Raw genomic sequence first — 12,866 nt, 5'->3', positions numbered from 1 at the left:
ATGTTACAAAATCAATGAGTGAATGCAAACATACAACCAATGAGTATTTAGATGACTCTTTGGCTTCTAATAAAACTCTTCATTTAAGTTCTGAATATATAAAGACTACAAATAGAAATAGCTTATTGGAAAAATTTAAATGTAAAATATGTATAACTTTTGTGGACGAAGGGAGTATATCGTTTGGGTTATTCCGCCGAACAGCCAAACGATGGGCTGCAAAAGTCTGAGTCCGCCCGGGCAGACGCGGCCAGAAGCGGCGCCGTGCATGCTCGGGATCCGGACCACACCGACGGTCGACGACTCGCCGGAGCGCGCGCCTCAAGAACAAGGAAAAAAGAGAAAAAAAACACGGCGTCGCGCGCCCCGGGCGGCGGCCGGCGCGGAGCGGAAATCGAGCGGCGAGCATCGCGCGTGCGCCCGTGCGGCGACATCGGGCGCCTCGGATCTACCCAACCATACAGATGCAGCAGCTAGCAGTGGGATCATGTTTGGAAGTTTTATTATTATTATTATTATTATTATTATTATTATTATTATTATTATTATTATTATTATTATTATTATTATTATTATTATTATTATTATTATTATTATTGTCTTCTCACGGGCACAGAAAGATAGGCCGATCGATGAGAGATTAATTAATTAACTAGCTAAACGGTGGCTTTAATTCTCTGCTACTGGTGTACTAACTCCAAGGTGCATTGGATGGATTGATCATTAGCTGATTGATTAGGGTTTTAATTAATCTTGAGCTAGCTAGCTACAACGATCTCGATCGATCGATTGACCTGCCGCTTGTTTTGTCATTGTTTTCTTGCTTGGTAGCAGAAGTACAGTACAAGCATAAGTAAACTGAAATTTAAAATGGATCTACGAAGAAACCATTGATGAGTGCATGGATATATTTGTCAATTTCTTGTATCAATTTTTCTGATGGTACTGTGCTGTGTTCTGGCTTGGTTTTTTATGTATGCATGCCCACTTGCACGCGTAGAACTTGTTCTACGTACGCCACCTTTGACAACCTTGCCGCAGTGCATACGTAACGTACGTACGTACTGTATAGTGGTGGGGTGTCGGTACTCGCGTGTCTTCAATATTGTTGTGAGCAAAATCTACGTGTATACGTAGACGATATCAAAGTAATACGTACACGTACTAACCTACTAGCTAGATGGCAAATGGACAAACCGTAGTAGCAGATTTTGATGCTCAACAGATCGATCACATGCATGTTCCAATTTGAACGGGAGAAAATACTGAAATTTAAGTTTCTTTCACCTGCAGACTTAGCTTTTCAAACGCTCTATATTTTTATTCAAAATTTGAAAATATATCTAGGTTCTCTTTAATTAGTATAACTCCAGATCTCATATCCATGTTATATTTGAAATTTATATGTAAATTATACTGGTTTAAAATTTTATATGTTTCATAAAATGAGAACAAAACGATTTATCCAAATATTATTAATGCTATCCCCAGATCCACGAATTAATGGAGCTAGAGACACCCCGATCTAAAAATTCTCGAGTCTGAAATTGTGCAAAACGGGAATTAATGTAGTTACGTGGAATTTAGAAAATAAGTTAGAAGGTAAAGGTTGAAAAAACCAGCTTATCAAAATTCTCACCCATTGACTTCTCATAAGTTAGTTATCAAAATTTTGAGCTTCCCTAGACAAGGGGCTTCGATTCTATGTGTGCGTCCATCTGCATCAATTCTGTATAGTGATATGTAGAGGGTATAAGATTGTAAATACCTGAAGGTAAATTACCTATAACTAGATGTAACCATGTTCCAATACAAGTCATCGCCGCTATCTGTTGTCCATCTTATTCCGCCGTTCTATTATACATGCCATGCATCGTGTCGATCGATCGCAAGGGCCGTAGCAATTTGACGATCAAATTTTACATCGAACCTCGTTCATTGTACGCTTCGCACCGTGACATCTACTCTAATTCCTAATTAGCTACGCCCCAATCTGCATAAGAGTGCCGCAGCATATGGGCACGGCTTAGGCGCCGGCCGCTCCGTGACGGAACGGGCAACCGCGGCCGCGCACTCGCTTGCATTGACCTGTCGCGGCCGGACGAACGAGCCGCGCGCGGAACATCGCGTCCGGGGGCTCCGGATCGCGGTCGACCGCCCCGCCCGCGCGCGCGCGCGTCCACGTACGTGCGGCGTGCCGTTCCTTCCTTCCCCGACCTCACGTGGGCGCGCGCCGTGCGCGCCACGGCCGCCGCGCGCTCGCGCTCGCGCGCACGTACGCGCGCTCGATCGTACGGGACACCCGGGGCGGCAACGCCGAGACGCGAGTGAGAGACAAGAGTAAAACGCGCGCGCGGTGCGGTGGCAGCAGCAGCAGCAGAGCGCGCGCGCTGCGCGTACCGCGAGTCCGCGACTGTAGTCTGTGCAGGGGTCGCGCCTCGGCTTCAAGTTTTCAACGGTGGTAGCCACAGGCCACCCCACATCTCCACTTGTGCTGTTGTGCAACCGCTCGCGCGCATCCGTGTCCGTGCATGTGTGGAAGAAAAAACCTTTTAAGCATATGCATGTGCAGCAGTGCACGTACGGGGGTGGTGATGAACTGGTGAGGCCGTTGTTTGTCTAGCTCGTTACAAAACCTCTACCCCCTAATTCGTTCTCACGTCAAGAAGAGAAACGTAACATGCCGTAATTCTCGCTGTAATTCAGTCATTCTGATACGGCGCGATCGATCTCTGAACAGTATTGAATTCTGAAATAGTACGTCTGCTACTAGTACTAGCTGAGCTACTGAGTTTAGCAGTAAAAATTGCGCCTGCTTTGCCGAGGTTTCTGCTGTAAAAATATTCCATCCACGTACTACCTCTTATGCCCGTACGTGCAAATCAAGAGAGAATTCAGAGCAGTAGTAGTACCACTCCGTTTTTTACCCGAACTAGCTAAATTCTTTACCCGTGCAGAAGGTATATCAGGCGGGCAACCGGGTCCAGCGTACGTCCGTACTTCGATCACCTTGCACAAGCTAGGTTAATGTCCGGGCCGGAGATAGATCGGAAACACATGACACATCTGTTGCATGTACACACAAAAGATCTAGCTGCAATATACTCCGTTGCACGGTTGCAAGGTGATTCCGATTTCGAAGCATTCATCAGTGCAACCGGCCGGGGACGTGATCGAGCTGGGCCATGCACCGCATCGATCGCTGGGTTGGTACACGCAGCAGCACCGGCCGGTTTGCTTGCTGCTGCAACGATCGATCCAGATGAAAATCAGAGCGCGTCGCACGCGGGAATCTCCGTATGATACGCGATTTCCCCCTCCCGCGCGCGCGGCCGCGACGGCGCAACCACCGATCAGCAGGACGGGGAGGGGTAGTTCCAGTACGTGCTCGCCACGGCCGCCTGATTGACTGCTGCTACGAAATGCACAACGTCAAAACGGAGAGGATCGGATCGGACGGCTACGTACAGGTACAGCGCCAGTACGCGTGCAGCTACATCACGTCTCCGAGACCATTTCGCTCCGATACCGTATTGAGTTTTCCGTATATCAAAAATCATTAGCTAAACCCTAGAAAAAGCAGCAGCGATAAAATTTGATGGAGTAATAGATATACTACATCCGTCCCAAAATAAGTTCTTTTTTAGCTTTCTGTATCTAAAGTTTGATCGTCCGTCTTATTTAAAAAAATTACGAAAAAATAAAAAAAAATTAGTCACATATAAAGTAATATTCATGTTTTATCATCTAATAACAATAAAAATATACTAAAAAACAATAAAAATATTGATCATAATTTTTTTAATAAGACAAAGAGTCAAACATTGTATCCAAAAACTGAAAAATAAGTTTTTTTTAATGGAATGGAGGTAGTTCATGAGTTTAGTAAACAAAATTTTAAATCGTAGTGCTCGTAAATATTACACACGAGCATATAATTTCGGTAGGATTATAGTATGGTTTTGAATTCACTTCTGGCTTTGGTTTTCGTCATTTTAACATGTGTACAAGAGGGGGCTCATTTACGTGCGTGTGTGTCCTCCGTATAATTGAAAAGATTATTATCTGATAAATAATACACTTGTATATTTTTGCCAATATGTGGCTACTGGCTGTTGCAACTTTGACAGTACAACCTGAGGGGAGAAGAGAAGGTGCCGTCCACGGATGGCATCATGGTAAGTGTAGCTGCAGTGGACGTCGCCGTCGGACGGCCTGCTGGTCGGTCAGTCACTGCAGCATGTAGGCAAGGCAACAGAACACACGACAGAACAAGACATTTGCGATCCGTCTTGCTACAGATTTTTCCTACAGAAACTTGCGCCCGGTGTTTCAGATTGTGATGTGAGTTGGAAGCGTGCGACCGTGTGAATGAATTTCGATGGCTATAAACCAAAGCAGGGGAAATACCAGGTGCTACGGTAACGGTAGCATCAATGCATCATGGTGCCGTTCCACGAAATATTCAGGGAAAAAAAGAGAGAGTACAAAATGCAGAGCGTGCTGTCATATAGTACAATCTTGCAAAATTTCAATTCCAAATTCAGTGACACACACAAATTTTGGGCCATTCTGACTCCACTTCTTCGATTCTTTGGTATGATGAAGTACTACAAACAGAGCATGCAGATGTAGTTTTTTTTTTCAGACAATTCAACGCATTTGCGCGCAAAAATTCCCGTAATCGCATTCGTTTAGTAACGGTTCATGGCCGAGTACACACCAACGATCAAATGCAATATGATCGGTTTACATGACAGTAGGATAGATCCAGTCTGGTAAATCTGCCGATAAATATGGGTACCGGATTACAGTCAATCCCATTCTGGGAGCTCTAATTAAAGAAAACTGAATTGCCTCCTTGAAATTGCACCAGTACTAGGAAACCGGCAATTTTTGCCTTCAAAATTGCCACCGTGCTCCACCAGCTGTACAATTGAGAATAGCTTTAATTTACCCTACCTCGCTAAGTTATCGCCGCTTGTATCTGTTAGTATATTCAGCCTACGCGCCGTCTTCGTGAACTCGCTGCAAATTCAGAACAGGTACTTTAGTCCATCAAGTATTATGTTCGGTACACAAGGAAGAAAGAACTGTAGCAAACACGAATTGAGAACGATGGTTTCTTGGACATAATGGATAGAAGGTGTTTTGGTGTCCCAGCTTGGAACTCCTCTAAAGTCAATGTACCATATGGATGCTTCCAAGGCAAGAAGACCTAGAGTTTGGGTGCTTCAAGTTAAGCTAACTTAAATATACCACTTAAAAGCCTAGAAATATCACAACTACGACAATGTGGACATTTCAATGTTCTTAAAATGATAGCCATTAGCCAATTTAAATGGAGTTATAAAGGTTACCATATGCATCTTATCAGATGACCCTAGGGAAAATTTGAAGTAAGTACCAGCGCATTAATGATTTGTTTACAGCATAAAACCCGAGAAAATAGGATAAACGGCCTTCTATTTGATGAGTGGACATGACTAAATAACTAACCAATTCATAAAACAGGAAGTATTCTGCTTGAACAAACTATAACAATAATCTAAAACTGGACTGACCTGAAAGGTTCATCTCCAGTGTGCTTGAGTGCCCCAGCCGCATCACGGTAGAAAACATGACTCATCAGCTCAGCTTTCTCGATGCCGAACATGTCAGCAAGCCGCCGGTATAATTCCTCATATGAACCAACAACAGAGAGATCAAGTGTGCGCCCGACATCCTCCGACTGCATGAATACCTTGCAGTGCCCTGTTTCCAGCCCAACATCAAGTACCTTGTTGTCTTGGCACAATGGAACTCCTCCACATGACAAATTATCTGTGGTGCCATTCTGATTACTTCTCGGGCTTGAAACATCGGAGTTACTCTTATTCACCGTATTTTCAGCATTACCATCAGAAGAGCTCTTCTTAACATCCACCGAAGCAGCATCACCCAAGGATATCTGCTGCTCTGTGAGTATGGGTTTTCCGAAAAGCATCAGCTGGGCTGGCGCCTTCTTGCCATCTGATTTCTTGTTGTTCTGGGGGCTACCAATGGTCAACAAGCATGAGATATCATCCCGAGCAGCCGGATGACCGATAATTAGACCAGCGGCGATCCTCGGCTGCATGCCGTGATCAAGCTGGTGAAGGCCGTGGGGCGATAGACTCGACTGCAGTTTGTTAAGGTGGAGATCTGATAAAGATATACCAAATTGAGCATGCCTGGCTCCCTGTATGCCTGCAGGAGTGCCATCCGGGAAATAGCACATAGGACCAACCCCACGGGCGAGCGGGTTTCCATGGAACATCGGTGTCGGAAATTGGCCGTCGATGGGAAGCTCGGGGTACAACGGCACGCAAAGCTTCTTCCGTGGAGGCGAGAATGGAGCAAGGTGGATGGCCGGCATGTTTGACACAAGCTCAACCAACCATGGGCTCACCCTCTTCACATTCTGTAACAAGTCCGGTTCATCCCATGAAACCTGCAAAAGCCATTCCCAAAACATCAATGCAAGCAACAAACCATGGACACGATCCTGAATACCAATAATGCTACTGGAACATTTTGTTTGCAGTTGCAGTAGTCCTTCATAGGACAGTGCACTTTGAGACAGAGAATTCAGAACTGGATTGTACCTGAAGAAGCCTCCATGGTGAATTAGGCCATCTAATGGGGTCAGCAACCTGCACGGCCGATACAGTGCCCATGAACCAGCTGATCCTTGATGAGTCCTCCGTCTCGAATGCCATCTTGAACCTCATGCCGGCGAACCACTGCGTCCGCATCGCCGCTCTGACCGCCCCGGCCTTCACGCAGAACTCCGGCGTGCTCGCCCTCGGGTAGTAGACGACCTCGAATGGTTGCCCGCTCACGGCGAGATTGGCCGCCTCGACGACCTCCTCTGGCCGGACACGGGCTCTGACCTTGCCCCTGGCCGCCGCCGCCATCTTGTTGCCGTCGTCGTCGCCCCTCAGGAACATGGAGAACCCGCCGTAATTGCCGCCGGCGGCAGGTGTCGGCGGCGGCGGCGGCGGCGGCGGCAGGAACTCCGGGCCTCCCACGCCCCCTTTCTTGGCGCGGCGGATGCCGACGCAGAGATCCCCGTTCTCGGTGCGCATGAACACGATGGAGTCGCCGGCGACGAGCTTCTTCTGGTTCACGAAGGTGCTCCACCCCGTGGTGAGGAGGTGGCGCCTCGGCGTGCCGCGGTAGATGTGGCGGAACTTCCAGACCACGCCATGGACGTCCTTGGCGAGGACGGTCTGGACGGGGGGATCGGCGGAGTAGTCGAGACGCGGGAAGATGGTCTCGGCGCAGTAGCGCGGCACGGAGAACCCCCCGCCGTTGTTGGCGTCGGACTGCGTGAGCGTCTTGGCGAACGACGCGGGCTTCTCCTCCTGCGCCGCCGCGGCCGCGGCGGCGCCAATGCCGTCGTCGGCGTCACCGGCGTAGCCCTGCTCGTTGGCGCGGACGGGGACGAGGCGGATCTTGGCGAACACCTCGTCGGTGTCCGGATCGGCCATGAACCTGACGCCCGCGACGCGGCAGAGCACGAGCGCCGGGACGCGCCCGCCCGGGAACTCGACGGGGCCATGCCCCTGCGCGTGCTCGGCGTGGCCTTGCGGGAAGTAGTACACCTTGGAGCTCACCGGCGGCATCTGGACCATGCCGCCGGCGCAGGCGTGCCACAGCTGCGGGTCCAAGCACTTGTCACTCTCCCGCTCCCGCTCCTTCGCCGCGGAATCCACGAAAGTTATCATCTCTTCGACGCAAAAATCTTTCACCTCCACCGATCAGCTCGAGCACAAACAAAATTCAGCGGAATTCGAGCGCCACGGCGATCTTTATGGATGAAATTTCCCACAGCTTTTACCACTACCACAAGGTGAAGAAGCTTTTCAGCTGCACAGCCGCCATCATCGTCATCATCAATCAGAGCTCATAGCTGAAAAAGGCTGGGGGAGGAGAAAGAACCAACCAACCAGCAGAGCAGAAAGGAGGAAGAAGGGAAAAAAAGAAAAGAAAGAAAAGGGAACAAAGCGAGCAAAAGAGAGAATTTTGGCTCAGAAATCTTGCAGAAAAAGGGAGACGCAACCCAGAAACCACTACTCACCTTTTCTCACAAGAGCAAAAGATGATGAATTTGAAGGGCAATCTTGACACAGCTCAGCTACTACTACCACTACTATCTTCTCTCCTCCCCCTCTGCAGCTCAGCTATCTGCTCTGCTGCTGATGCTGATGCTGCTGCTGCTTCTGCCTCCTTTCAGTCTCTCAGGTGAGCAGCAGCCTCAGATTCCCCCAGACTGCAGCTGACATGGGGGCAAAAGAACTAAATAGAGAGAGAGAGAGAGGGGAAAGGAGAGAGAAAGAGAGGAGAAGAGGAGTCAAGGGAAGAAGAGGAGCTTAAGCAAGTACTTCTACTACTACCCACTAGTACAGTCCACTGTTAACTCCTCTTGTTTAGTGGTCTCGTTGATTAATTAACACTACTTTTCAGTTCAACCCCTCTCTCCTCCTCAAGTACTCGATCAACCTGATATTTTTGCACAAGGGGTATTAGCCGATGATTACACAATTATTCACCTCTCTTGTTTGGAAAGTAGAGATAAACAAATGCATGCAGCCGCCCTGCAAATAAACTGAATTAAAATATTTGTGTTAACCAAAACTGCATGACCTCTTTCCATGATCACTGGATTTACATGATCACTCTCATCGCTATCTCGTGATTTCTTTCACAAGGGGTTCAAACAAACTCATAATTCTTTCTTTGATTCTTCTCAGAATCAGGTTACTAGTAAGTTATTATATGAAATCTTTTTGGTATGAAAAATCGCGAAGGGCAAGTGTGTGAGCGAGGGAGGGACACCTCGTCGGGCAGCGGGCACTGCCACGTGTGGGTTTAGGAGGAGGATGATGCGATGGGACGGGATGGGATGGGATCGGGGAGATGTTTTGGTCGGGGAGGCGAGGTCGCGAGAGGCGACCGGGCGTTGCCTCGAGATTCGCGTGGCCGGCGCGGCCGAGGCTTCCGCGTCCACTGCTGCTGGCTGCTGCTGCTGCTGCTTCCACCGCTTGGCCAAGCTAGCTCGGTCGCATATACTCGCATGTGAAGGTTGCTTGTTCTCTTCCCATCACTACCTCTGTTTCGTAAAATAAGGCCACCTTTAATTCAAAAGAAATTCATAGAAGTTTTGGAGAAATTTATTTTTATAGAAATTTTTTCTATATAGCCCTTCAAATCAAAGGAATGGATCTTATGAAATCCTATGAAAATCTTATGGATTGTCTAATGCCATATAAGTTTTGGAGGAATTCTAAAACCTCTTGGAAACTTTCCTTTGAGTCTTTATCTCTCCTCTAATTTCTGCGTTTTTCCTGCGGTCCAATCAAACGACCATTCCTATATTTTTCCTGTGTTTTGTAATCCTCTGTTTTACACTTACATTCCTATCAAAATTCTACGTTTTTCCTATTACTATGTTTTCTCATTCATGCGATTCAAAGGGGCCTAAAAAACACAATCTTAAATACACCCTTTATCCATCAACCAAGAATTTAAAGTGTTTTATTTATCAATATAAAAAGGAATTAACTTATCCACAGTGTTATAAAATCAAGAAATTATGCGTATGCATGCTACTGATGAGTATTAAAATGACTTTCTAGATTTCAGTTAATAATTTAATTTAGCACTTAAAGAAGATATGCACATCTTATTTAAAAGAACCAGAAAATAAAATATGCCCCTATGGAGAGGAAATAATCTTGAGTCGGTTTGATCATCGGTTTTAATTTTAGGCTGTATGCAAATTGGGACTATCTTTTCCAGATTTTTAAAATAAATTTAGGAGTTAAATTCAATAGTGTTATGAATGGCATATTGGGCAGCTATAGAATGGTTCGGATTTTGACTCCGCATCCGTACCCTATGAGTGATGTGACCAAAAGACTCAATTTATCAATTAAAAAGATTTAAATAATAAAAAAATCTTGTTTTGTTAAAGAACAATGTATCTTCATTTTGAAGAAAAAAAGCAAATATGTGTTGTTAAGAAGAGATGGCTTGTCTTGAAATATCCGATTTCTAGTAGTGGAACCACCTTCCGGTAGGGCTGTCAACGAGCCGAGCTCGAGCGAGCTCGTCAGCCTAAGCTCGAGCTCGATACAAGCTCGAGCCGAGCCTGGCTCGAGCCTGTCGGAAAGCTTGAACATTTTATAGGTCCGACAGGCTCGAGCCAGGCTCGGCTCGAGCTCGATCAAGCTCGAGCTCGACTACCGAGCTTGTAAAAAATATATATATTTCAAAGATAACCTTTAAAAAAATTAATTTCTAGTTTATCATACTAATAAAAAAGGAAAAAAAGAATAAAATAAATATATTATGTCAATATAAGACATACAAATAACATATTTGATCTCCTAATTTATTAAATAACAATAAAAATGATATATTACTAGGCTCGTTAAAAGCTCGAGCTCGGCTCGACAAAGCTCGCGAGCTTAGGGAGAGGCTCGGGCTCGGCTCGTCTGGAGCTCGAGCCGAGCTCGAATCGAGCCTAGAACGAGCCGAACTCGAGCAGCTCGCGAGCCTTGAGCTTTTTTGACAGCCCTACCTTCCGGGCTAGTCGGGTGCCCGCCTGGGCTCTTTGTCCGATCTCTCGTCACCGACATGTTTATGCAAAAAAAAAAAATCGATCACTAGTAAACGTTCTTCGATACTCAGACTTAGACAATGCCGTTGGCTCAACCATTGATTTTAGTTTTCAAGCTTAGGGTAAACTTTTCTATAGCCGTACGTGTTATTCACGAAAAAGCTAACACGCGATCGATCACGCACGGCGATCAGCCCCCTCCCCCCACGTTCCTTCCTTTTTTTTTTCACCGCATTACTTTCCTGTTTTAGTAAGTTTATACACCTAAAGTTGGTACACATCAAGTTTATACATCTAAAGTTTGTATACCCAAAGTTTATAGGTTAAAAGTTTATATTACCGGTTTAAATTCGAAATCGAATTTGGATTCAAATATATTTTTATATAGAATATTTCTATACATAAAGTCAAGTTTACACATCTAAAGTTTGTATACCCAAAGTTTATAGGTTAAAAATTTATATACCCAGTTCAAATTCGAATTTAAATTTGGATTCAAATATATTTTTATATAGAATATCTCTATACATAAAGTCTATATGTACGAAATTTTTTATATATATTTATAAGTATAAAGTTTATTCACATGAATATGTTTTCAAGTGTATTAGATTTCTCTTATATTTTTAAATGGTTTGAAATTCATAGTGTGGTAGGAAGGGGAGAAATTGGGAGATGTCTGCATGTTAGGGGAGGGACAAGGGTGCTGATCGCCCAAGGCGATCACTCGCCCATTAGGCTGGCCCTGTTGTTCAAGCTTATTTTGAAGAGGTAAAAGTAGCAACTGTACTGTATGTCTGTACATAAGTGTGATCTGATCAAGTATTTTTGGCGTGAATTATATTGCCAAACTCTTGTTCAACCACGCTATATATCTTGTAATTAAGTATATGGCGTCGATTAGATGCAATCAGGAGTTTAGGACTCCCTGTAGTATTTATTTTGTGGAAATTGCTATTCATACGATCCAACTGTCCGACTCACATACGACTAAATTTAATCAATAGTTGTAAACGGCTGTAATATATATAAACATGGTTTTTTAATCGATTTATGATTATATGTCTCTAGTTATACATAAGTTCTACGACTAGATCGTAAGTATAGCAATCCTCTCTTATTTCGTTGGCATGAAACTTGAAGCACAAGTGATGACCCTTCAAGAAGCAATAACTAAAACTAAAGGCATGAAGTGTAACTTGTTGGGCATGGTCCAATCAGTTCGCTTTCCTTTAATTATCAAAGTGTGAGGTTTTTTGTCGGGCTTGGATTGGATCTTTCTTTGAAATGGTCACAAAAAGGAAAAAAAGGTTAATAATATCCGAAAAGATAAGCCATGGGACAAAGCATACCACTGAAAGAAAAACATATAGGAGTAGCTAGCTAGCACAAGCGAGAAATTAATCAACAAATTAATCTTGATTAGTTCAAGCGTCGTTGAATGATCTGGACCGACAAGCGTGTAAAGATATGGTCAAATCATTCGCTGTCGACAATATTAATACACTTGTCTCTTTTGATTGGTCACATAGGAATGACCACTGTAGAGCTAAGGTCATCATGATTGTTGTGGACTTGTGCTTTCGTTTGGTGATGCTTAGTTTTTGCTTAGTCGTCGTTTGGTTAGAATAAATCTTTAGTTGGGGGGGTTTGATTTCTTAATTGATCAAGGTGGGAATGGAATTGATGAAACATGCAATGGATCCCCCACAGCTCTCAAAATATAGCTCTAATTATGTCACATAGAATGATTGAATGGAATTGATGAGACATGCAATGGATCCCCCACATCTCTCAAAATATAGCTCTAATTATGTCACATAGAATGGTTTCAATCAAATATTTGTTAGTTTTGACAATAGGTATACCAAACAAGTACCTACTCTATGGGATGCATGAATTTAACACCAATTTAATATTTCTTATATATTTATATGAACTATGTATACATTTTCTTTGGTATATATACCTCTAACTGAGCATATATATAGTACCTACTTAATTAGTGATCGATCTCTTGTCAGTGTCCAATTAAGACGACTTAACTATGTTTTTATCTGGGCCAGATATATTAACAATAAGATTTGTGGGTCCTAACACATTTGGTGGTTAAGCTTAAGAGGGATCACAATAAGTAGTTTAGTACTAAGCTGACATCATGGCTACAAGACTCCAAGATTGCAAAGCAACAGATCCTGCTTAAAATCGTTGTCTCGTC

At 44.5% G+C, this 12,866-nt stretch overlaps 1 protein-coding gene across 2 annotated transcripts; it reads right to left on the bottom strand.

Moving 5' to 3' along the window:
* Positions 1–4,525: 4,525 nt before the first annotated feature.
* Positions 4,526–8,425, bottom strand: LOC4341882 (auxin response factor 18-like). Of its 2 annotated transcripts, none has more exons than NM_001421739.1 (4): positions 8,105–8,425; positions 6,627–7,946; positions 5,565–6,472; positions 4,526–5,028 (listed from the first exon to the last, which is right to left on the bottom strand). In NM_001421739.1, the coding sequence occupies exons 2-4, from the start codon at positions 7,749–7,751 to the stop codon at positions 4,959–4,961; spliced, it is 2,103 nt and encodes a 700-aa protein (NP_001408668.1). In that variant the 5' UTR covers positions 7,752–7,946; positions 8,105–8,425; the 3' UTR covers positions 4,526–4,958. The 2 variants fall into 2 exon arrangements, with proteins under 2 accessions (NP_001408668.1, NP_001408669.1); NM_001421740.1 differs by having other exon boundaries at positions 6,627–7,893; positions 8,105–8,405.
* Positions 8,426–12,866: the final 4,441 nt, after the last annotated feature.

This window comes from Oryza sativa, chromosome 6, assembly GCF_034140825.1.
Source record: "Oryza sativa Japonica Group chromosome 6, ASM3414082v1".
In the NCBI taxonomy this organism is placed as follows: Eukaryota; Viridiplantae; Streptophyta; class Magnoliopsida; order Poales; family Poaceae; genus Oryza; species Oryza sativa.
The sequence above is the reverse complement of the archived record's forward strand: the minus strand, read 5'-3'. Positions and strand labels throughout refer to the sequence as shown.